Source organism: Mesitornis unicolor, unplaced genomic scaffold, assembly GCF_000695765.1.
Source record: "Mesitornis unicolor isolate BGI_N332 unplaced genomic scaffold, ASM69576v1 scaffold723, whole genome shotgun sequence".
Classification (NCBI taxonomy): domain Eukaryota; kingdom Metazoa; phylum Chordata; class Aves; order Mesitornithiformes; family Mesitornithidae; genus Mesitornis; species Mesitornis unicolor.
Window position 1 is genome coordinate 15,723 of NW_010173946.1, and position 25,170 is coordinate 40,892.

The 25,170-nt window shown below is 41.3% G+C and overlaps 1 protein-coding gene across 1 annotated transcript; it reads left to right on the plus strand.

Moving 5' to 3' along the window:
- Window positions 1–1,945: 1,945 nt before the first annotated feature.
- Window positions 1,946–23,943, plus strand: BCAR3 (breast cancer anti-estrogen resistance 3). Its single transcript, XM_010180880.1, has 10 exons — window positions 1,946–2,038; window positions 12,120–12,248; window positions 13,379–13,821; window positions 14,838–14,938; window positions 16,753–17,391; window positions 20,115–20,232; window positions 21,126–21,297; window positions 21,483–21,598; window positions 22,425–22,627; window positions 23,446–23,943. Exons 1-10 carry the CDS (start codon window positions 1,955–1,957, stop codon window positions 23,631–23,633), a joined length of 2,193 nt encoding a protein of 730 aa, XP_010179182.1. The 5' UTR covers window positions 1,946–1,954; the 3' UTR covers window positions 23,634–23,943.
- The last annotated feature ends 1,227 nt before the right edge of the window (window positions 23,944–25,170 follow it).

Below are 25,170 nucleotides of genomic sequence, written 5' to 3' on the forward strand. Positions count from 1 at the left end.
CTGTTCAGTCAATGTGGGAAAGCAGCATTTTATTATTACGTGAGAAGTATTGCGTTGTAAGTAATAACTGAGGACATCAATAAGCATTTACAGAATCACAGAATATGAGGAGTTGGAAGGGCCCTGGAAAGCTCCCCCAGTGCAACCCCTGCCAGAGCAGGATCACCAGAGCAGTCACACAGGAACACGGCCAGGGCTTTGGGTGTCTCCACACAAGGAGACTCCACAACCTCTCTGGGCAGCCTGGGCCATGCTCCATAACCCTCACACTGACAAAGTTTGTCCTCATCTTCAGCTTGAACCTCCTGTGCTCCAGCTTGGGACCATTGCCCCTTGTCCTGGCATTGGCCATCCCAGAGCAGAGCCTGGCTCCTTCCTCCTGACACTCGCTCTTCACAAATTTATAAACATTAATTAATTAAATTTATAAACGTTTAATATGTGTCCTCCTAATTATGGAATATATGGTTGCTGATGGAAAAGACAAGTAGCTCTTCCTTTTAACCACTCTTTGGGAGTAATTTATTCCTAATTTGAAGTCTGAAATACCTGTGACTTGAGCTTTGGCTGGAACTCGGGGGAAAAAAAGGAGTTTATGACCTTTGGCAGAAGGGGCAGGCCACTCAGGAGGACTGCAAGGCTGTCATGAGGTTATGCAGGGAAAAAATTAAAGGCCAAAGCCCAACTAGAATTAATTTGGCTACTGCAGTAAAAGACAATTAAGAATGTTTCTACAAAGACATTAGCAACCTAAGGAGGGCTAAGGAGAATCCCCATCTTTTATTGGATGCAGGGGGAGCCATAGTGACAAAGGATAAGGAAAACATTGAGGTACTTAATGCCTGCCTTCCTTTTTGGTACCATCCCAGTTACAAATGACTGATCTCTTCAGAGTTTCTCTTTTGTAAGTGTTACAGGCTTTCTTGTAACCTTGAATCCCCTTTCACCAAGTCTGTTAATTGGGCTGCTATGACAATGAGGTTTGTCTGTAACAACTGTTACAGTTAGCCAAGTCATTTGCCTTTTTCGTCTTTGTTCTTGAGAGGGCAGTGAGCTATGTAGGCCAGATTCTTTGCTGATGAGTGGTTTACTGGTCAGTAAGTTACAGACTATGCTGTCCAGGAGAATAGTATCACAGGCATAAATAAAACTGCTGGGTTTTATTTTGTTTTAGTGTTTATTTTTACTTTGCCATCACATCAGAGGTGTTCTTGAAGTCGTTTTTTTCTGTAGCAGTTTGCACAATCCCATGGGACTATCACCAAGCTAAAGCTGCTCCCTGGCAGCTTTAAATACTAAAGGTACCTTGATTGCACCACTAATACTGACCATGCTGACAGTGTTGGTTTCTTGCTATTTTTTCCAAGGACTGGTTGCCAGAAGCTTCCTAACTAAAAATAAACAGATTTATCATTTTTCCTTGGTTACCTAAGCTCTAAGGATGTCGTTCTTATGAAGAGTAACAGTCATCAAACAGTTATCAACCGCTTTTCCTCTTTGCTTTTGTGTTTTATGTATATAGTGTTGATGATGCAGATAGAGACATGGCATGGTTGAGCTGGAGCAACTGATTAAGCCTTTATCAGCACAGGGAGACAGTCAGGTGTTGCATCTCAGCAAGGAGAGAAGCTTGCCTTGAGCTGGTGTCTTAAATACATCTCTGAGCCAGGGGATACCAAGCTGGAGGAGCTAGGATTTGACTGGTGAGTGAAACAGATCACATGAGGATTCTGGCACTCTCTATATGGTGTGCTGGAAGCAAGCGTGCCAGCAGCCACTGAATTGATAGTATCAGCTTCAGCTGTGGAAAATGTCCCGGACTGATACGTGAGCAGGGAGGCATAGCAGCTCTGGCAGGCAGTGGTGATACTAAAAAGCTTACTAAACCTCTGCAAACTGCTAATAGTGACTGTTTATCTTCAGTCTTGAAGAGCCACAGACAGCAGAACTGAAAATGCCAAAGGATTATAATATTTTTCAAATGCTGATTGCAGCATTTTGCTGCTTTTATCATCGTAAGTCTATTATCAGAGTCAAGGTAGGTGCCCTTTTTTCAATGACAGTAAATACACAGTGTGCTAGCCAGTAATGCTTTTAGGTTTTGTTCAGAAGTGTTTGTTTTTATAGGATGGTTGGGTATGGTGTGTTTCTGTTCTAATGAACATCTTTAGAATTCACCGTTGTCTCAGTGAGAAGCTTAAACAACTCTCAGTTTTATGAGGCTGAAGCTGACTGTCTTTATGTTTAGACACTAAGTTAAAAATACTCTGGTTTGGGACTTGCTGAAGAGAATTTTCGCCAAGTCTCAAGCTTTTAGAGTTGAACTGATCAGACCACTCGGTTTCTCTAACTTCACCTACTTGCTGAGAATGGGCAGTTGTGCTCAGGAGCTTAGGTTTTTTTAAAGACTTCAGAGAATATTGGACTCGTTTCCTTATATTTTAGAACTTTTTAACTACAAAATGCACAAAATCCTAGAATGGTTTGCGTTGGAAGGAACCTTTAGAGATCGTCTAGCCCAGCCCTCCTGCCATGGGCAAGGACAACTTTCACTTTATGCAAAAATGCACTATAAGCACTGTATGCAAAGAAAAAGCCCTTGTAAACGTTTAGAAGTGTCTAAGTGACTTGGGAATTGAATTGTGATCAGATGGGTTATCTACCAACTTCTGAGGATCTGTGAGCTACACTTAAGCTTTTAAATACTTTAATTTAAGATTTATGCTTGACTTGTTCTTTGAATAACAAAGTGGCAGCTCTGTAAGTCACTGTGTAACGTGTATAGATTTTTCTGCAGCACTTGCAGTGAGGAAGGATGTGAAGGTTGCTATCTTCTGACCTGTCAGCTTTCAAACTGTGGTGGAGGAGACACTTAAAAGTTGGGATCAGCTGCCCCTCTTCTCTCTGCTGCAGTGATTTAGCCTTGTAACTGTCCATTTCTGGAAGTGGACTGTGAGGCTCAGTCTTTTGGGCACACTGAAAAAGTGGCTCTGGTCAGACTCTCAGTTATCACCAGAGTAGAGAGCTAAAGATGCTCTCCTGTTACTGTAGTTAATTTTCATTGTCATTCCAATTTTAAGCATAAGGCTTAACTCTTTTGTTCTAAAACTTTAAAAAATTATACTGGATTTTATTGTTGGCTGTCAGAACAGTTATAAAACCGTTGTTCTTGACCATGCACGCCCTTTGTTTAACTTGGCATGAATTTCTAATACCTAAAATAACGGTGCTGTTGTCATGGCAACTTTCCATTTGGTCTAATCCATATCGTCTCTAGAGAAACTGAAACATTAATAGTGTTTGCTGTATGGAGAGCAAAAAATAAAACCTTTTATGTAGAAACAAATTACAGCTGGGCCCTTTCAAAAATAAGATTCTATTTAAAGAGATTTGCAGCGTTTAAAATAGATTTGAATGCATGTGTTCCAGCATGCAGATTTAGCATTAGTTGAATCTGATGAACTGCTATTTTCAGAAGTTCTGATGGTAGAAAACTGGGCTGCGTTTGCTGACGAGAAAGTGGCACCAGGTACAGAAACAACTGGTGGTCGCATCAAGTGAGGTCTGCACCTTGGGGCCGAATGATGCACGTGCTGTGAAATGCCAAGGTCCAGGGTAGTACAAACAACTGAGCCTAAGCTGTGTTCTTCCTTGATTTCTGAAAACGTACCACTTCAAGCGAAATCAGCTTGTGTCACTAGATGAGATTCCTTCTTAGTTTTAATAGTTTTAATTGTAATGAAATAACAAATTGATCCATAAATAAGAGTGCTGAAGTCTGCAGCTACCTCTGAGAGATTCACATTTTTACTGCACTGAGAGAAATTCATTGTAATTGTCTGATTTAATCTAAAAGAGTACATGGCTGAGCTAAGAGAAGCCTTCTTGTGTCCCAGCAAAGCACAGGAAACAGTGCAGGCCTTGAGCACTCATGTTTTGCTGTACTTAATTTTAGTGTGTGAAATAGGGATCTCAATAGCAAGTGTTTGGTTTGTTTTCCCATACATTAATAGAAAAGAAATGATCGGTGCAGATCTGAACTTGGATCGGCTCATTCTTCAGTCGTAATGCATCAGAGCGTTTTACAAGGCCTTTTGGTTTTAGTAGCTGTTTACAGTTAAGCTCAGCTTTTACATTTGAGGACAATAAAGGGAAACTTCAAGGCAAGGGGTTCCTGTTTGTGGTTAAAAAAAACCAAAACCCAAAGTGAAGAGACAGTTCTAAATTGTGACTTATGCTACTTTCAAGCCAAATTATCATTCTTTAATTTTTGCCTTTTTGTAGAAGTTAAGACTAAATCAGTGATAACTGATGACTTGAAAACTGAAGAAGTCTGAATTAAGAAAGTTACCTTTGGCACAGGACAGTTTTTCAGTGCTAGCCAGCGTGGGTGTCATGATCGGAGGGAAAGACCTTGAAGTTCAAGTATTTTCATTCTTAATTCTCTGCTATGATTCACCCTCAGCTGAAGCTGCATGAAAGGGGAAAGCCACTCAAATTATCAGGACTGCCAAGTTTTAAAACTTCAGGACATTGATCTAGCTCATTACTGGGTAATGTACTAATGCTATGAATGTGGCATGCGTAAGAAGCCTTTTATAAGCAGCTACTCACTGCAAGTGCTCTCTCTTATCTTGGATGAATTGCAAACACTTTTATAGATAGTAGATCTTAATTAATATTTCTTCAGTATGTGATGATCTAAATCTGTTTCACTGGCATCCTCAGGCTTCGTGTATCCAGTTTCAGCACGTATGTGGAGGCAGTTGGGTTTGAGAACGTGAGTTTACAAGTCGTCACCACCCAGCGTTATGGGTCTGCCTTTTTGATGTTAGATTTGCTGTTGTTGGAGAGGGCCAGAGAGGAGAAGACTGACTTATCAAAATCATGTGAAATTTTGTATGGCTCCCCATTGTCTTGCTGCTGAGTTTGAGTTTCAATGAGTCTTATACTATATAACCTTTTTCAATTTCCCATGGTAATTTTATACAGTTGATTAAATTTTCAGTGGAGTACGACCTCTATCATATACAGATAGATAGCAGAAGGACCACTGGTGCTCTGTAAGTGATTCCTGTTTGATGGGAATGGGAACATTCTCCAGCAGATATTTATGCATTTAACTTCTTAGTAATACCTTTCATTTAAGTATTTCTCAGATTAAAACAGGAAAACTACCCAACTTCTAAAATCCTTTTGATTTAGTAGTCAAAATCATTGGGGTCACTGAGTGAGAAGATTAGCATTTGACTAACTCTATACTTAGGGCTTCTCAGGATCCATACTCCAGCAATGAAGCTATCCTCCTAGCTCTGAATGTAGTCACCTAGAAAATGAAGTTGTTGTTATCAGTGTGCGTTGTAGTGCAAGGTGGATGCAGAGTCCGCTAGAATTAATTCCATTACCTTCAGTTAGCATTAGACTGAACTCGACACTAAAAGCCTTTTAAAATTTTCTTCCTCCCAGCAAGTATCTCACTTATTAGTTAATAAAAAATGGCCACTTTTCTGAGAATATCAGGCAGGTTATGTTGTTCACAGTGGCAGACTCAAACCATGCACATGACAGAGTTTATTTGGTGTTAGAGAGCCATCACAGCCACGATGGACATTGTCGTAGTGATTTGTTACCTTTTCATCAGTAACCTCAAATGTTGTCACCTGTTACCTAAACAAGCACACACAAATCTTGTGTCTTGCCTTTGTCCTGTATTAATCTCTCTGATTACTTCAAGATTTCTCTCCTGTATCTTGGCCATGGCACAAGTTTATTTATTATTTGTTCCATGTCTCAACCAACCAATTAAGCCACTACAAAATAAAAATTAAATCTGGCAGAAGTGGCAGTCATCCTCATAAGAGACTTTTATAATCCATTCTGTACCTCCCATCACTTAACACAGCACCCGTTACAGTCCTGAGTGGGCTTTGTGCACTCTGGAAGATGAGAGAAAACTGCCCCTGTGAAGAACATTGTCGCGCTTGCAGTTCAGAATGTCCAAATTAACCAGAAAATGGTTTCCTGAATTTAGAAACTCCCTTTTTCCCATTAGTTCTTTCTCAAAATAACTATTTCAGAAATAACTCTCTGTGTTCTTGTCACTGTAAGCTCTTGGCCAATGCTACTACTTTTGCATACAGGAGAAAACAAGGACTGACAAGAAAGTTTCCAAAGAAAGATGGAGAACGTGGTTCAGCACAGGTATTTTAAATGCCTAGTGCAAGCCTGTTGGTTTTGGTGGCAAATTAGTGGAGTTATAAGTGAAATGAAGTACATTATAATGTGATTTAGTTTTATTTAGAATAAGTGCAAACTGATGTAAGTGTATATTTTCAAATGCCATGTACTCATAGCGTCAGACAGGCAGTCTGATCAGGATCAGAAGAGCACAGGGTTAGAGACTTAAGGGATCTCTGCAGCCAGTGAAGTGTATCTTAATCCAGAATTGGAACTTTGACAAGAAAAGGTTCATTTTCTGTATGAACCAAGTTGATTGCTCTTTAGTGGTTTGGAAATAGAAGAATTTCATTCATGTTTCACTTTTCCAGATGCTTTTAGTGTCCTGTGTCTGTGTATCCTCTCCCTTCTTTCTTGTTTCATATCTTTGTCTTTTTGGTATTTCCGCTCCCTGCCCCAGCATCTCCTCCACATCTTTTGTTGCTTGGTCTTTCTGTTAAATTACTTGGCTAAAAGCTATGTAAATCTCACAAAATGTAAGTTTTTTGCTGAATCACAAAGTATCCCATCTTTCCTCATTTATTTGAAGATTATGTAGGACATAGTGATTTTACAAGGTCAGAAGGTTGTAGTTCAGAGTACATGGTGCACTTAAGCAAACAGAGAGGCCTCCAGTGTTGGAGAAAAGATGAATCTGGGAGAAAGCTGTAATAAACTGATTTAGATACAATACATTTATTAAGAGTTCAGGAAAGGGACTGGCTTGACTTATTTCCTCGATCAGATCACACTTTTCACAAAATGACAGAATATGAGGAGCTGGAAGGGCCCTGGAAAGCTCCCCCAGTGCAACCCCTGCCACAGCAGGATCACCAGAGCAGTCACACAGGAACACGGGCAGGGCTTTGGGTGTCTCCACACAAGGAGACTCCACAACCTCTCTGGGCAGCCTGGGCCATGCTCCATAACCCTCACACTGACAAAGTTTGTCCTCATCTTCAGCTTGAACCTCCTGTGCTCCAGCTTGGGACCATTGCCCCTTGTCCTGGCATTGGCCATCCCAGAGCAGAGCCTGGCTCCTTCCTCCTGACACTGCCCTTTACAAATGGATCCCCAGGAATGAGGGGACCCCTCAGGCTCCTCTGCTCCAAGCTCAAGAGCCCCAGCTCCCTCAGTCGCTCCTCAGCAGGAGATGCTCCACTCCCTCCAGCATCTTTGTGGCCCTGCACTGGACTCTTTCAAGCAAAAGCTGGGCTCTTTCAAGCAAGTTTTCACAGAGCTGTTCTCATTTATCCCTAATCAGTATTTCTGAGGTTTTGTTTTTGTTTTTTTTTTCCTTGAAACCTTCAAGGCAACAGGAAATTGAGTGGTTCCAAAGCTGCCTGTTGGGCTAATTTTAAATACCAGCTGGCAGAGCTGTGCAAAGCACCAGGAAATAATTGAGTTTGGGTGGAAATGTGGCCACCTGTAGTCACATACCTGTAACAGTCCTTGGCTGCGCTTTAAGTAAATAATACTTTGCCAGAAGGAAACAGGGGGGGTGATATGAAATTCCACATTATCGGAACTGAAGGAGAAGATCTAGTGTGACATATTTTGGACCACTTCCAAACTGTGTGTAAACAGTAGAAGCCTTTCCCTCATAACTTTAACTGTTTAAAAAAAATAATGATAATCAAACAAACAAACTTGATCACCTTTGAGGGGAATTAATTACTAACAATTGAGGTAAGCCCTGAAAGCTAGAACGTAGAAGATGCAGTTTGGGGTATATAGGTAGAAAACTGTATGGTTGTCCTCTCAGCTATTTTGATCTTCCATTCGTCCATGGACTTCACTGGACTTGTGACAGATGGGAACTGGAAAAAGGATCCAGTGCCAGGAGGCAACAGAAATAACTGTAGTTTTGTTTACCACTAAGCTCGTACACTAGATTATTCAACACAATTAAAAATTATATTCATCTGATGTGATAAAGTCAGCTAGGATGGTTGACACAAGAGCTTGATTTAGTGAGTCTGCTTTTAGTTTAATGGCCCTGAAGTGGAGATCCTTTGTGAAATGTAATAAACTGGCATGGCATTTATTAAAAACACCACAATAACTGTACTGACTGGAAATTTTTTCCCCCTTCTAAACCCTTGACTTTCTAGGTTTTCCATTGGGTATGTCAGAAGGATTGAAGACTTTTGCTGGAGGTTGATAGTATTGTATTGCTAAATAGTTTTGTATTTTTGTTTTAAAGACCTGTTCACAAATATTCAGCCTGGCAGGAATATCTTAAAATAGCACCAGGTCTGGAAACAATGTGACTAAAATGTGAACAAACAGTTCTGGAAAGCACACACTTTGAGTTCTTTGTAGGTCAGGGAAAGCATCTGTATTTGCAAGAAGTCTTGCTTCTGTATTCCAGGGATCTCTGGCAGGGTTGTTGCTATCTGGAAATCTTAAAGAATTTAAATGGAAAGCTTCCTTATGTTGCTTCAACTGTGTTTTGTTGCAGAATATACCGAAGTCTTTTTAGATTTTTAATTTGTTTCAACCATCCACTGCACTCTCTAACTGCAAATGTAAATTCAAGTTTCTTTCTGTCATTGGGTGGGAGCCAACAAAGTGTCTTGGACAAAGGCATAAACTGCGGACATACTACTAAGTGAAGGTTTGTCACCATGAAGTTAGAGCAAATTTATAGCATGCCATTACTGTCCATTAGCTTTTGGGTGCTATTGGGAAATGAGGCTGAAGTGTCTGCATCACACTGTGTGGAACAGGGCACCTCATCTTTTAAAAGAAAGTCCCTTGACAGAGCTCATTACACTGTTCTGAGCTTACTCTCTTCCTTATTTACAGATTAACATGCTTGTGTTGGCTGTGCCTGGAGTGATTTGTGAGCCCTTACTGCCGTGATGGGAAGTTCAGTGCATGCAGAGATTCTTACAGGACCAGAGGCCTTAGGCACAGAGTTTAGAATAGAAAGGCATAGGCTGGTATGATTACAGACGCTTCATCGGTCACACTTCTCCTTTAGTGGATGTAGGTTGTATAAGAAATCAGTCTCGGCCAACAGAAAACTGCCCAGGAAGACATGCTATTACTAAACTTGCTTACCCAGGCAGTTCCCCCCCCTGTGTATTTTTGGGATTTGTGCTAGCCACAGGAGTTCTTCCACTAAGTTCAGAGTTGCATAAGGGTTATTTAAGCATGTTTGCTTCATCTCAGGAGATGTCTGACCTCTGGCAATCCGAGTATGCTCAGTGTGGTAGACCACGGTGGAGAGGATTTTTAACAAACCAGTAATCATGAATGTTAACAATTTACTTGGTTTGGATTCCTGAAATGTTTTTCTTGTTGTGTTGCTAGATACAATTCAAGTGCAATATGTCTCATTACATTCATTTGAGTAGTGAAAAATCCATTTAACTATCAGAAGAAATTCTAGGTTTCTCTGCTGTATCTGTAACTTTATCAGCCTGGTTTTTTTAAGATAATTTGTGTCACTACAATGGATTAAATGAGTCTGTACGCAAAGACCTATAGCTCTTTTTGTTGACTAAGCATCTGGATCTCCTAAGCAAATGCAGTTACTGCATTGGTATGCTGTAGTCTGTTCCATTTGCAGTCGCTTTGCCTACCACCGAGTACAGTGAGATGCTTTTGGAATGATGCGAACAAATTGTACAGTAGTTTGGGGTTTTTTATGATACCTATTCAGTCAAGACTTCAATACAGTTCACATAAAAGTAGTAGTTCCTCTCAGTAGCAGTCCTTTGTGTGACTTTACAACTGAATGCTGATGTTTAGATTGGAGGGAGTACTTTGAAAGTTCGCCAGCCACTTTCTTGTGCGGTCAGCGGAAAGGTGCTCTTACAAAATCTACTCCCAATTTGCGTGTTCTTCGTTCTACCTTCAGCTTATCTAAATGCTATAATACTTGCTATCATTCTGTAAGATGTAGCAATGAAATGGTTAACTGTTAATTCCAAAATCAATGCCAGGCAGCTTTAAATGGGTACCTGGCCATTTGAGTCGAGAGAGAAAGCTGGCACGCGTGTGCCACCAGTTGTTCAGCAGTGTTAGTCTGATGGGTCACAGGGGTTGGGAGGGGAGGGGGGGATTTGTGGCCTTGCTTGACTATGTTCTGATACTTTGATACGCTTTTGAACTTGAGTTCTCACCAAGCCTACACACAGTAACTTTATCTCTTCACATTGTACGTGGTTTTATGAAAAAGCCCTTGCAGTTAAGGCCTTTTTTTGGTGGCATGGTTTGTTCTGCACAGACCTTTTCTTCTTGTACAGCTTGGAAGGAGTTGATACCTTGACTGTACAGAAGCACAAGGATTTTACTCCTTGTTGAAAGTGATTGTCCATTTTGAACTGTATTTGTATGGATAAATACCACCCTGCTATGGTTCACAGAAGCAAAAAGGTGAAAAGTTACTCTTTACTGAGTTTTTTTTATCTGTTGCCTTCCTGTATAAGCTGCTATGCTCATTTGTGTTTGTCCAAGAGAAGCCTTGGTTTTCTCCGGGAACAGCAGAGAGGAGAATTTATCTCAGAATTTCTCTGGGCTCCCAGCATGTTTAAATAGTCTTGGCAGCAGGATGCCTCTTCTGGCATTATTCCACCAAAAATCTGCTGTCTAGTAATCTGTTGTAATTCAGTCTGCTTGAAATTGCAGGGAAGGTTGTTGAAATAAGTGCTAAATCTGTGCCACCTGCTCCCACGGTTAGGTGCTGTGAGCATTCAGTGCGAGGAAGAAAATGCTACAGAGAGCAGAGTTCGTGGAGAGAACAGGACTGATGGGCGAGCATTCCCAGTTCTTCTTTAAATAATGCATGTGCTGCGTATTTACGTCAGTGTGTCAGTGAAGGGAACGCGGGAGCTTTGGCTCTTATCCAGAGCTAAGAAAACAATCCATAATGCGCTGGGGAAAAACGTTGCGTTTTAGTCTGCTCTCCAGCTGGAGGCCCGTCCCTCTTCTAAAATGTACTTTCTTTTAAGAGAGGATATACTCCGATTCTCTGATTAATGTATAACGTGTTCCCTACGATGAACCTGTTTTGCTTGGGTATCTTAGGCTTTTGAAACTCTTCAGCAACAGTAAAGGTGGGCTGAAGTCCCCAGCCATTGGAGAATGTAAGGAAGTCCACTGAGTGCTTATGAAAGAGTTCGTGACAACTCTTTGGAGAAGTTGCTGCACCTCACTTTGTTAGCAACGCTGCATCCACAGAAGGGCTGATGAGCCACCGTGCTCCAGCATGGAAGCTGTGCTCCAAGAGATGAAGATTGACATTTATTCCAGAAGATCTTACAGTAGTTGTACAGTGGCGGTGGAGATGTCTCGTGTGCTTTTTGTGCTAAGGGACAACAAAAGCTCTTTTTTTCCTTAAAAAGGGAACATTTTGAACATGCAGACTTGACAACTTAATGAAGTAAGACCTTTAAGGTTGAAAATCCACTTCGGCAAACATTTTTTAGTTCAACAGAAATCTTGAGCAGCTGTATGTGTCCAGGTTAGCTTGTCTTGATGCATTTGGAGTGTTCGTAATTAAATGGGTTCAAAGTGGAGGGAAAGAATTGGAAATTGGAATTTTTAACAGGAGGAAGAATATTGGAGCAGGATATTTGGGTCCATTTTTTTTGGGTGTAGTTAGAATTATTATTGGGAAGAGGAAGTAAGAGAAGTGACTTTGTAGGTGTGTCGTTATTAGCTTGGTATACAGACAGAACACTTTGTTCTGTGCAGCGTATAACAATCGCGTTATCTCGCTGAATGCTGGATTTTGTAAATACAATCTGCCGAGCGAAGCCAAGCCAGCCTGCTGAAAGCAGCACCTGCATTCCAGTGGCTAGTGCAGATCATGTGATGGGAGCTATAACCCAGGTAAAATGTTAATCACTAAACTTGGCACAGTTGGAGCTTGTAATCTTTTATTGCAGTTTTCTAGGGAGAGGCAAGTTATGGACAACAGCCCGGAAAAACTGAAGAAGGAGTTAGAGGAAGAGCTGCAGCTGAGCAGCGAAGACTTGCGGAGCCATGCCTGGTACCATGGACGTATTCCTCGGCAGGTACGTGGTCTTTGCGTTGCCAAACGTGCTTTGAGCTTTGATGGAGAAGCAAAATTGTACTAAAGTACTATGCACATCTCTGGATATCTGCGTTAATGTAGTAGAAACATAATGCTTATTCTTAAGAGTATGGTCCTTATCACAGCTTGGCATAAAAGGAGGCTGAGGAAATATTTGGGGCAGACAGTGGTGGAAAATACAGATATTTCAGGATTTGTGTGCTCTGAATATAGGCAGAAACTGAATTTAAGCTTTATAGGAGAGTACTGTGCCCACGTATTATTCAGACACACCGACATTAATTTTGTTCAATATTCTTAACCAAAGTTAAAATGATCTTGTTTCTTTTCTTTTTTTGCACTTGGAGTTTAGGGGAGGAGAAAAAAAATCCCCAACGAAGCCTGTGCAGTAATTTTGAGTTTGATCCTTACAATCGTAGTTAAAAATATTAAAGCTGTCACTGGATTGGAGCTTGGGTTCCCAGGCACCTCCAGCTCCCCCTGCGGGCTCTCTCCTGTGCGTACCTGGCTCTCACCAGAGCTGTGGACTGCCCTTCAAAAATCATGCACGTTCACTGCACTTAAGATTAACTGGTAGAGGTGTAGTTTATGACACGAAAGAACTAACCCAAGAAAGAAATAAGAACGTTTCTCTGGCTCTGCCTAGTACCGTGCAGTGTTCACAAGGAACAAAAATGAAAGCTGCTGTCATTTAAGGTATTAATAAAGGGACAGTTTCTGGAGTCCTGTAGTAATGGCTTCTAAACTGCAGTGTGACTATCTGTTCAGATGCTTGAAACTCTCAAATCCTGAGTCATTGCTTTCCCTTCATGCCTTATTTTCTATTAGCAAACTAGAAGAAATACATATGCAAAAGTGGGTTATGCTTCTGGCTGCTGGGCATTTTCCAAAAAGTCCCTCTAGGTCTTTGCTACTGGATGAGCTCTTAGTTTTAGAATTGGAGACGTCGTTCTTCTACCAGGCTTCATGTTTTGCCATGTATTCCTGGCTTTGTCTGTCCTCCCAGAGCAGCCAAATGAAGTATTTTTAAGAATATTTTGTTGCGATGCGTTGTTTGACTACTTGTCTGATTCTGAAAGTGGTTTTTTTTATAATTCTTTTTCCTCAAAGGTGGCAGAAGGTCTAGTTCAGAGAGATGGAGATTTTCTGATTAGGGATTCTCTCTCCAGTCCTGGGAACTTTGTTCTCACCTGTCAGTGGAAAAATACCTCTCAGCATTTTAAAATCAACAGAACAGTTCTAAGACTCAATGAAGCCTACTGCCGCGTTCAGTATCAGTTTGAACTTGAAAGCTTCGACAGCATCCCCGGCTTAGTAAGATACTACGTTGGGAACCGCACACCAATATCAAAGCAGAGCGGAGCAATTATTTTCCAGCCTATCAACAGGACTGTGCCTCTCAGGTGTCTAGAAGAAAAGTATGGTGTAAGTCCAGTCCGACAAAAAGAGCCAAGTATCCCTGAAGGAAAACCAGAAACTGCAAAAAGGCTGAGTCTAGGTGTATCCAGCATGCAATCTCCGGAGCAGAGCGTACTCAGAGGAAATCTTTTGAGGTACTTTAATTTTGCTGTCCTTATGGAGGGAGATGAGGTAACTCTCTCAGCTCCTGCTGTAGGTGATGTGAATTTTCACTCTGATTTTAGATGGGAGGCTAGGCATGAGGGTTTGCTGATTTTTAGCAAAGGCTTTTTAGGGCTGGATTTTTTAAACTTGCTGATACTGTTAAGAAGATGCAGCCACTTTGTGGTTATGGGGCTTGATCTTTAGAAAATCTAACCTCTATTAAGAAGATAAAATAAGTGGGGATGGATGAAGCCGTGATATAAGTGCCAAGGCTACACACAGTCTTCACTCATCGTATGGCCCAGAGCATGGCCCAGGTTTATGGGGAGGCTCTTACCCCTGATATCTGCATTACCGTAGTGACAAAATAGTGTTTCCTGAATGCCATTTGATTAGCCTAGCAAACAAAAGTAATTCTAGGAGACTGGTAAAATGAGTGCAAGAATCAGATTCTGAAAATGTATTTGGAAATACAACACGTATGTCTGCAGTTCCAAAGGGACTGGTTGCGTAAAGATGGTGATACTTTGGCTCTGGTTCTCCATTTGCACGTTGATGCATTCTGGGCAGAGGGAAGGGATAATTCATTTGACATCTGCAGAGTGAGAGCACATGCAGACTCTGGAAGTACAACAGTGGTGCAACTTGTTCTTCAGTGACTTGGCTTATCTTGACTAGTATAAGACAAAGGATTAAAATAAAATCTTGTTGCTGCTCCAGAGAAGTGTTTCTTTCCGTATTTGACTTCTGCAATCAAAATACCGAGTGTGGGATAATGGATCCTAAAAATCAAATGCTCTGTTAAAAAGTCTCAACAGTTAAAGAAATAGCCACACGAATGCTGCAGGGTCGCACCGATTGCTGTCACAACAGCTGAAGCACCTTTTATTCTTATAAGCTGCCCAAGTGAAAAGCTAACGATCTGTGCCCTGGTTATGATATATTCCAGCAAATTAGACATGTATATTAAGTGTTGAATATATTGATATGTTTTTGTTTACCCTAGAAACAAAGAAAAAAGTGGTAGCCAGCCAGCTAGTTTGGATCATGTTCCGGATAAAAGATTCCCTCTAAAGGCTCACCAGTCAGAGAGCTATCTGCTAACAGGTATGCTTTGGAATTAAACAGTTCACATTGAGACTGTGTGTGCCCAGGTGGTCTGTTCTGTCAGACCAAAGTGAGACTATTGGCTGTTCTGAGGGCTGTGTATACAGGTACATTTAATGGCCAACGTAAGCTGTGTTAGCATGCTGCTTGCTCTTTAAGTCCCTGGAACAGGTATTTTCTTTACAGTGCACCAGCTAGTTCAGTACCTTAGCACACAGCTCAGCAGGATTCCACACCAACAAAATGACAACTGCAGTTTGCATTGAAGTCCTTGTTGTCAGTATTGCATTTCCTCACTTGTGCTTTTCAAGAACTGACTTGTTTCACTCATGTCCTTCTGACAGAGTCTATTAAGTAGAATCCGTGTTTCATGGAAATAACTGGTCACTGCTTTTTCTCAGGATAAAGTATGTAGTGGTGTTCCTCACCAGGAGGAAAGCACTACCATGGCTTTTGTGCTTGGCTCTGTCCTCCTGCCTCTCTCAGTCTCTCTCTCCCCCACATCCTTTTTGCTTTTCATTCCTTTCAGCACATTTGCTGCTGTCTGGTTCCACAGCCACTGTCATTGGCTTCCTCCAGTGATGCAAGGTGTTCCAGCACTTGGATCAGTTGTCAGTCGTAGCTTTTTCTTTTTCAGGTTCCTCAGAGGTTTAAGCAGTTGTTTCCCAACTAACATACGATGTAAGGAAGCTTGCAATGATGCATCTGTTCCCATGTAGACCAATTCTAGTGTTTGACTTCAAAGGCTGCTAGTCATTTTGAATACGGTACCTCTTAAAATTTATAGTGCTTATTGTGGAAAGACTTCTCAAGACAAAGATAATATTAAATATTTGTATAGTGAGACTCTGTTTGAACAGTGGGATGGACAGACATTCATAAGGCAGGTTTCTGTCCACCTGTAATTGAATTGACTGCATTATTGCCATCCATGGCTGCAAAAACTTTTCTTCTGGTACTGTGTCAGTTAACCTGATGAGTGCTGCAGTGCCTTTTGTCATGGGGTCCTCTGAGCAGGTTCTGGTGCTATACTGCTTGTCAGTGGTGACTGGTTGTGATTTGCAGATCTTCTTGTCTGCATAAATCCAGAGCCAGCTGGAAACGAGCAGTAAAGCCCACATGATGCAAGTGGCCACTTTGCTGTAGATATGAGCAAATGCAGCGAGAACTGCAGCTTGGGAATGTCTGATACAGGCTTAAGTCCTGTGTTGGATGCTGAGGTTTGCATACGCAATGAGTACAGGATGAGGCATAAATACACGGAAGTATATGGATGTATTTCTCCGCCTCTTCAAATCAGCTGCTGTTTAGCAAAAAGATTAGCATCCCTGAAATTAATTTCTTCCCTACCTTGTTGCAGGTTCAGGCTTGACTTTGGGAAGCTTTTCTTTCATCTCAAACTTGTCATTCTCAGAAATGACTCATCTTTTATGTGGTGTGGCTGGAAGTTTCTGTTTTTATAGCCTAGATCAGATTACAAAGAAACCTCCTATTCCAAGCCATGGAGACTCTCCAGCCCCGACAGGATAGCCTATGTATGCAGCAGGGACTGGAATTATTGTCAGCATTACCACAGAAGAATATTATAGTGCAGCTGTTCTGTGTATTTGGGATTTTGGGAGCATCCGCAAGTGAACGGAATTTGCTGCCTAGCTCATTCTTCAAAATGCAATTTTGTATACATTTTTGTCAGCAAATAATTGACATAATCTGACAGTATTCTCCCCAAGAAACAGCATTACGAGATGAACCCTGGGATAGGCATCAGGAACCGTATATGTTTTGGCTTTCTAAATTACCATGTTCCCCTGCAGGTTCAAGACATCCATCTCGATTACCTGAAGCAGATGCAGACTCCTGTCCAAGCTCTCCTGCATTTAGAACAGGCAGCGAACCTTCTCTAAGCCCCACAGTCGTTCAGAAGGTCACCTCTGAGTCACAAGTAGGGGAAGCTCTTAGAGGATCAGACAGCCAGCTCTGTCCGAAGCCTCCACCTAAACCCAGCAAAGCATCACTGATGAAGCCCCCAGATTCTCCTTTGGCTTCCCACAGTTCGGAAGGACACTACTGTGAACTGAGCCCTGCCAGAGATCCTGCAGCAACAAAACACCATTTGTGTCAGAAAAACAGCTACGTGGAACATCTGCCACTAAAGGAGCAGGGAACGCACTCATTCAGAAACTCTGAAACAAACTATCTGATCCTGGAAGATGACTCTACAGTGATCCCTGCAGATCCTTTAGAAGCTTCATCTGAGATGGCTGAAGAAGACGGCATCTTTTCTGCACCTGTTTTTGAGACCGAGTCTAGTTTTAAACCAAATGATTTTGAAACCAAACTACTTCCTCCTGAAAACAAGCCACTGGAAACATCAATGTTGAGAAGAATTAAAGAGCTTTTCACCAACAACAACCCCAAGATTATTGCACAGCATATTCTTCGAATGGACTGCAAGGACGAGCAAAATCCAACCAAAACCCAACAAATTAATTTGCTTGCATTTTATTTCATGCTGTGCAAGTTCTTACTTTTTACACAACTGACCTGAAAATATTAATGGGTAGGTTTGCAGCTAATGTAATAAATGTATTGACTTGCTTGCAGGAATTTTTAGGATGGGTTTGGGGTCTTTTTTCCCATTTGAAGAATGAAAATGTTAACAAACCCTTTGGACTCGAGGTCTCTCGCCGTCCTTGATGTTAGACTCAAATTCCCAGTGTTCTGAACATCTTTATAATCTCCTATCAGCTGCTGTGTATCTGTGATTCAGCCTTCTATACTGGAGGAAGAGCTATATGTGCTGTAAACCATTGTGGAATGAACTCCTTGTGACAGGAAATAGCTAATTAGCCTGCAAGGGCAAACAGTAGACAGACATTACCTGCTTGCCATACTGCTGGCTATAATAGAAAACATTCAGTGGAACTTGAGACTCCTAAAACTAGCTGCTTTTCTAGTCTTTGAGTGTCTGTCTTGCAGCTGGGTAGGTGGTGTGGGAAAATAGCTATCAGGACGTTGGCACCTCTTTCCTATGAGGGAACTGCATTGCGAGTGGAATTGTTTAGAAAGGTGTTAAAAACACAACTCAGTTGTTTTTTCGCGATGTAGACTTTGTTCAGCTGACAGGGCTTGGAGATCAGCTATTGGAGCAGAAATAGGGGAAGACGGGAGAAGTCATCTGTGATGTCAATAAAGAAATGCAACTGCACTTGAATCTGCACCAACCCTCCTCTCGCGGTGTAGCGGCGTGTTACCCCTGCCACAGAGCAGCTACAGGAGCAGAGTGTCACAGGCTTTGTTGCTTTTTGGTTGTGGGTTTGTTTTGGTTTGCTTTAAGAGCAGCATGAGAAGCACCACACATGGTTACTTACTGGGCAACTCTATTGCAGACAAGAAAGGAAGTGGGAGTAGCGGTGCTCCAGAAGAAATGTGTCTGTGGTGCTCTGCTAGCGCTGCTGCGCTGCTTCACACCGTAGGTCTGGGAAGGGTGCAGTTCACTGGAGCAGCAGTGGGATGAGTGTGTGTGTGTGGGTGGGTGGGTGCCTGCCAGCTGCTGGGTTCCTGCCAACAGCAAACACAGCTCCTCTCCTCAGTAGCAGTTTTGGCTGCTGCTCAGTGAGGCTTCGTGCAGACAGTGACTCAGGAAACCTTCACTCTTCAACTGCTTGGTCTTCTCAGAAGTAATAGACTGTGGCTTCTTTACTATGGGTCCAAGAGTAGTCACAGCATTCTCTTAACATTTTAGTTGCAAAATTCACCTTCTCGTCCTCCTTCAACCTAAGAACAATAGCCAGAATGCCTTTTAATATGTTGTTAAAGAGTATGTTGCTTGAACGCTTAGGATATGCATGCCTTAAAGGACTAGTGAGGGGTTTTATATATATATTTATATATATAAAACCAATTTAGCTCATTATTAGTCTCCTGATTTTAAATCCTATAAGGTTTGAAATGGGGCCAAGGAGACTGAGCTCGTACAATTAATTAAGAGTCACTGGAGTGTTACAGATTTTTTTGGATTTTGGAGCAAGAACAAGCTGGGACAAGTAGAGAAGTCTGGTTTATCTTCATCTCGCAGTGCTGAGAGCCAATGACTGCCATTCATTGGTAACTTGTTGCATGCTACTGCACTGATAAGGACTGCATGATCCAATGAGATTGGCACGTGAAGTGGGCCAGAAGTGGGCTTTGTACTCAGATCTGTGATAAGGCTGAAGTTCGTAGGTCTTCTCATGTGGCATCGGTAGCTCAGTTTGCCTTTTAAATAATGACATTTCTAACAGTGAAAGAAGCACCCATATGGTAAGTGATGGAGTGGATATCTGCCACTTGCATGCCTGAGAGGGCTTTTTTGTGATGGAGGAGTAGCAATCAGTGTGTTTCCAGGGGCTTCATATCGCTCCTGCATCTCTAGAAGTGAAACAGGTTTCTCAGGTGCTAGATTTTGTACCAGTGGGGCTTGCTGTGTGGCCCAGATTGCTTTCATCTTTTCATAACCAAGAAAACCCTGCTGATGGATGTATCAGAAGTAGCAGGCAGATTGGTTTGTTAAATGTGTCAGTGTGCAGGCCATGAAACCAGCATGAATCTCACATCTTATTAATGTAGTTTGCTTGTAATTAGCATATATAATTGTTACTGATATAACCAGTAGCTAATACTGTATGTTAAAAGCAAAGACATTGGTGAGGGTGTTGGCTTTCACATCCTGCCTGCATTAAGCACTCAACAGTCAGTGATCTCCATAAAGGCCTTTTACTAGTTAATCCTTATGAGGACCCTGCGCAGTTGTTATCTTTTTAGAAATGAGGAAGGTGAAGCAAATCTCTTAGGGCAAAAAAAGCAGTGGCACCCTGACAAGGATCAGGCCAGGAGAGCACTGCGTTTCCTGGAGCTTGTTCCATCTGCAAGTGGAAGACAAGTTTGATAGACTGTTCTGGTCACACTTTATATATATTGTCTGAGGTCTGAATCATGCAAAAACCTATTTTATTGGTCATTTTGTGTAAGGTATTGAATGTGCATAATTCAAGTTTTCCTTAGCTGGACGTATTCTGATGTCGCTTACTTATCTCTGTATGCCCTGCACTAACTTGAAGGACTTCTACATGGCTAGGGCTTTGTTGGTTTTTTTTTTTGAAGTTTCAGAATTCATGCACAAATTGTTGCATTTCACAGGTGGCAAGGATATTGGAAGTTTCTGAAGAGATGAAGAGGATTATGGGAGTGAACTCTGGTCTTGAGCTGATTACCTTGCCCTACGGACATCAACTGCGCCTTGACCTAATTGAAAGGTGAGTGTTGCTGTTACTCAATTCCAGGGCAGATGGCCAGATCAGAGCATTGCTACACTGTGCTCTGTATTTCCTCAAAGAATGCTCTCCTGCACATTTTCTGCATGCATGTGTACAGAAGATAATTTAGTGAGAATGGCGTAAGACTTCTTTTTTGCATAGGAAAAATTCCTTAAGGTCATGGGGGTAACTCCATGCATGTAACACAAGGAAAGGGGATTTGTACTCAAAGTGAGGTCCTTAGAGCTGTTGAATACCCTCAGCTCTCCTTTGGGGCTCAGGTAAACTGAAGTTCAGGGGACCTACAATCCAGCTGAGCATGTTTGTGGAAGAGGTTGAAGGTAGTACCTTCTGCGACTGAGGAAGACGCTAGGGGACCTAGCAAAGTAAAAAATAATCATCAAAGCTTTCTGTAAAACATCTGCACAAGTTAAGGCGGAACAATTAGGGTCTTCTGTCCCTGAGTTAGTTCTTCTGCTTCTTTGATTCAAATTTCAGTAGTTTGGTTGCTGAAATTTAGTGGGGGGGGGGAAGGTCCCAGGATTTGAGTGTGGAGGACAAAGAGAATTGGGGCAATTTTCTCTTAAGTGTTCATTCATTCATTCATTGCTTGAGCAAAATTTTGTATAGCAGTAATAGCTTCGGAAAATTTATTAAATTTAAACACAAATTCAAAGCCAAGGGGTGTGTGTGTGTGTATATATATATATTTATATTCTCCATATAATGGTGTTAGTGCTTTTGATACAAAGATGTTGGTAAGAGTAAATTTGCTGGGCACACCAAGACAGTGAAATATACCTTTGAATTGACCTTCTCTGAACACATGTACAGCATGATGTATTATTAATTTAATAATTTGTAACCAGGAGTATAAATTGTTTCACTTACAGGCACAATACCATGGCAATAGGAATAGCTGTGGATATCCTGGGTTGCACAGGAAATCTAGAAGACAGAGCAGCAACATTAAACAGGATCATCCAAGTCGCAGTGGAGTTGAAGGACTCGCTGGGGGATTTGTATGCATTTTCTGCCATTATGAAAGCACTGGAAATGCCACAGGTAAAAAAAAAAAAAAGTACCTGTTCATGTTTCAAACCATGGCATTGTTTGGTTTATTTAATTTAATTTAATTTAATTTATGTGATTTCTTCAAGACTACAGCACTCATCGGAACAGAAACTTCATCACTAGCACCGTCCTTTTCCTGTGGTCAATAATGAGTGTTCTGTATTTTGTATGAACAGGTCACTAGGTTAGAACAAACCTGGACCTCTCTCAGACATCGTTATACCCAGACTGCCATTATGTATGAAAAACAGCTGAAGCCCTTTAGCAAAGCTTTGCATGAAGGACAAGATGAGTGGAACAGTGAGTATGAGCGACACGTGTTTCTACGTAGCCTTTTAACTCTACCACCACTGATTTCCTGTGTAGGGAGATGAGGCAGCTGCTGTGTCCGTAGCTGTGCATCGTATGTTCAAATGACCATTTGAGCTTGTATAATGCAGTGTAAGACACTGAAATAGAAGGAAACAGTCTGCCAGCCAAACATCAGTATGTGCTCGTACCCATGCAACATTCTGCCCAATCCCACTCCCTTGGTGGAGCAGAAACTGAAACACTGCATCATCTTGCCTCAAAAACAGGGAAAAAAATCATCATCTTCCTCAGAGGAGAGTTACTTCTGGCAGATTTTGCTTTTTTTATTTGTCTTGCCTGTTGGATCAGAGGGTGAATCCTCAAATATAAAGAATGGGTTAGTCGGATAATTCCTCTGATCACATCAGCTGCTCCAAAGGGATGCAATGCGGAGGTAACGTTTCTCTGAACATTTCTCTAACAGAATGGGGAAGAGAAGGAAAACCTTTTAGTCTCCCAGAATTTACTGGAATGACACAGATTGTAAATGTGTTTAAAATCTCTGTGCTACTGTCCAGTAATTCAGAAGAGCCTTCTCCTGTAGCAAATAGTTCTTTCTAACACTGATTTATCTTGGCCTTCTCCCTCAACCAGGTCACTGGAAACTGGTAGGACAGGTGTATCTGAAGCAAGGTGCTAATTTGAAAGATGGAAGACAAATAGTAGTTTCCACCTTTAAAAAGAATCCTGCAGTTACAATACCTTCTTCAATCAGCAGGTTTTATGTCTGATGATGTGATTCCTTACTCTATCCCAGAGACCGTCAGTGCTCCACAGAACAATGTCACGGTGCCACTGCTGATGCCTCTCATTACCTTGATGGAGCGACAAGCTGTTGTTTTTGAAGGCATGGACCTGTGGGAAAGCAGTGACCAAAGCTGCGAAATAACGCTCAAGCACTTGGCCGCAGCTCGTCAGATAGCCCAGAATGCAGAGATGTACAGCTTGACTGCAGAACGCATGCTGGAAGGTAGGGAGCACTGGGAGGAGAAACCGCTGCACATTAACAGAATGCATGGGTTATTCTGAGGAATAAGATCTGTGCCCAAGTGCCACTGAAGTCAGTGCAAGAAATTCTTCTCCCCTCTCATGGGAGCCGAGATTGTAGCAAATGTCCTGCAGGAAAGTCAGTCTGAGGACCTCATCAATAGTGTTTAAAAGCAGACAGTAAATTATTAATCGCTGTAGTTCTCTAGCAAGCAATAGAGCACGCATTTTTGCTAAACATACTCAAAGTTCTCATGATTTAATATTCTGACCCTTCTAGCAACTGAACAGAAGTACAGTAAGGACTGAGGCTAACTGCCTGTCTTCTGTGCAATTTAAAATTCCTACTCTGATTTCTGTGAATTAAACATAAGATACTTTACAGCAGCACAAGATGTGACACTGAGATCATGACTGGTTGCAGCCAGAAACCAGCAACATGTTAATAATATTTTAACTAAAATAGTATTTTATCTTTGTATTTTAAACTTGTATTTCTCTCAACTCTTTCACTGTGTTAATCACCAATTACATTTAAGGTCAAGCTAGAATGACAACTCTAGGCCATTAGAACTGAGCAAAGGACAGCCTGTCACAGCATCCCTAGGGCTCTGTGTGCTACTAGAATGCACAGGGAAAAGATTTTCACTGGTTTTTCACTAGCTTGTTAAAATCGCTGTGTGAAAGAAACCCAGCACACTAAAGCTTATCTTATTTGGAGGGAGTAGAGTTTAAAAGCTGTTTCTTCTGCATGAAAAACTTGCCTGACGGTGATATTGCGGGATTCTTTTTACTTCCTAGGTTTCCAGCCAGATGAAGAGATGAGTGAAATCTTCAAGACAGAATTTCAAATGAGATTGCTCTGGGGCAGCAAAGGAGCACAAGTTAATCAAAACGAAAGATATGAGAAATTCAGCCAGATTTTAACTGCACTTTCCCGAAAACTGGAACCTCCTCCAGTGAAGCAGGTGGAACAATTAAGTATCTAAGACTCCGTAACGCTATTTAAATTATAGACTTGAAATAACCTTAGGCTTTCTTTTGGCAATTTGGTACTGCACAAACCTCTTGCATTTCACGAGGCGTTTAGAACTTTTAACTGCACAATGCACACTTGTTTTAAAACTACTGATTCCTGAACAGATTATTTATTTACTGTGTCAACAAGTCATTTAAAGAACCCTTTAAACAGTTAGGTTATCCCTGTAAGGCAGTCTTACAGCTTTCAGCATTTCCCCACAGTTGCAATGTTTTGATAATGCCTGAGAGTAAGGGCATTGGCATTTTAATATTAAAATGAATCAAATAGTGTAAATAAAATAATAGATTAAATTTGTGACATTGCAGAGACTTTGTTGTATAATATTCCTTTAATGAATATAAAACGGTGTACATAGAATTGTGAATTGAAGAGTATCTTTATGCAAAATAATGTGCATATTTGCAGGTTGCAGAAATGATTCGTTATCCGTGATCACAAGAGAAGGCTCAAATAGCACTGTACCTACAGAAGTAGAAAATCAGTTGTTTATGTGTGGGGACAACTTAACGTTTGGTGTTTTTTAAGACGGCATCTGTAGTACTTTGGCTTTTGCTGGAGCCTGCAAAACAGCTCCACTGCCAGGAATGAATGAAGTGGCAAGAACAAACGATCCAGATAATTAAAATGCTTTCAGATATGAGTAAGTGTGGGTGTATGTATATATTAAACTTGGTTCATTTACTGAGGTGAATCACTTGGGTAAGTAGTATTTTTTTTCTCCTTGGATAAAGGCAAAGCGTAAGCTGTTAGCACTTTTCATAGTAAATCACTGCGCATGGTGTTTATATAAAGAGTGCTTTAGCAGCGAATTCCACTTTGTCACATACAGAACTGGTGTATAAGCAGTATCCTCAGAAGCTGTATAAATATTTAGGCAAGAACTACGGTTGGAGCTGCGTGTGCTTGTTGTCAGTAAGCCTATTTCTGGAGTGAGATGTTACAGCATTTGAAAGTATTTGAGTAGGCCGACAACAAAATCAACACCAAAATGGCATTATCTGCTCCTCCATCTACAGTCATCGCAGAGGTTCTGCCCCGTAACAAGAGATTACAGACCTCGTGCTGAACCTCTCCCTGTCAATCTTAACAGAAGACAAATGGGGAAACTAATTTCTTAGACCATGAAAAGATTTTTTTTTTTATTCCATGAAAATATTCTCAACAGAGAACACTATTTTTAAACAAAGCATTTAACATTTAGGAAATCAACATGTGCACAAAAAGGATTAAAAATTACTGGAAAAATGTAAGATTCTTTAGGACAACTCACATTCAGAATTTTAGAAGAAGTGATTTATAACTAGCTGTGCAAGTACAAATGTCTTTTTTCCTATGTTTAACAACCCTCATACAAGTTGCACTATCCCTCACGAAAGCAACCTGCCTCCAAAGGAAGCAAAGCCTGGTTTTAGAAAAACAAACAGTAGCGTGAAAAGAACGTTGAGTCCTTTACCAGGAAGTGTTATTACAGACCTGCAAGGCTG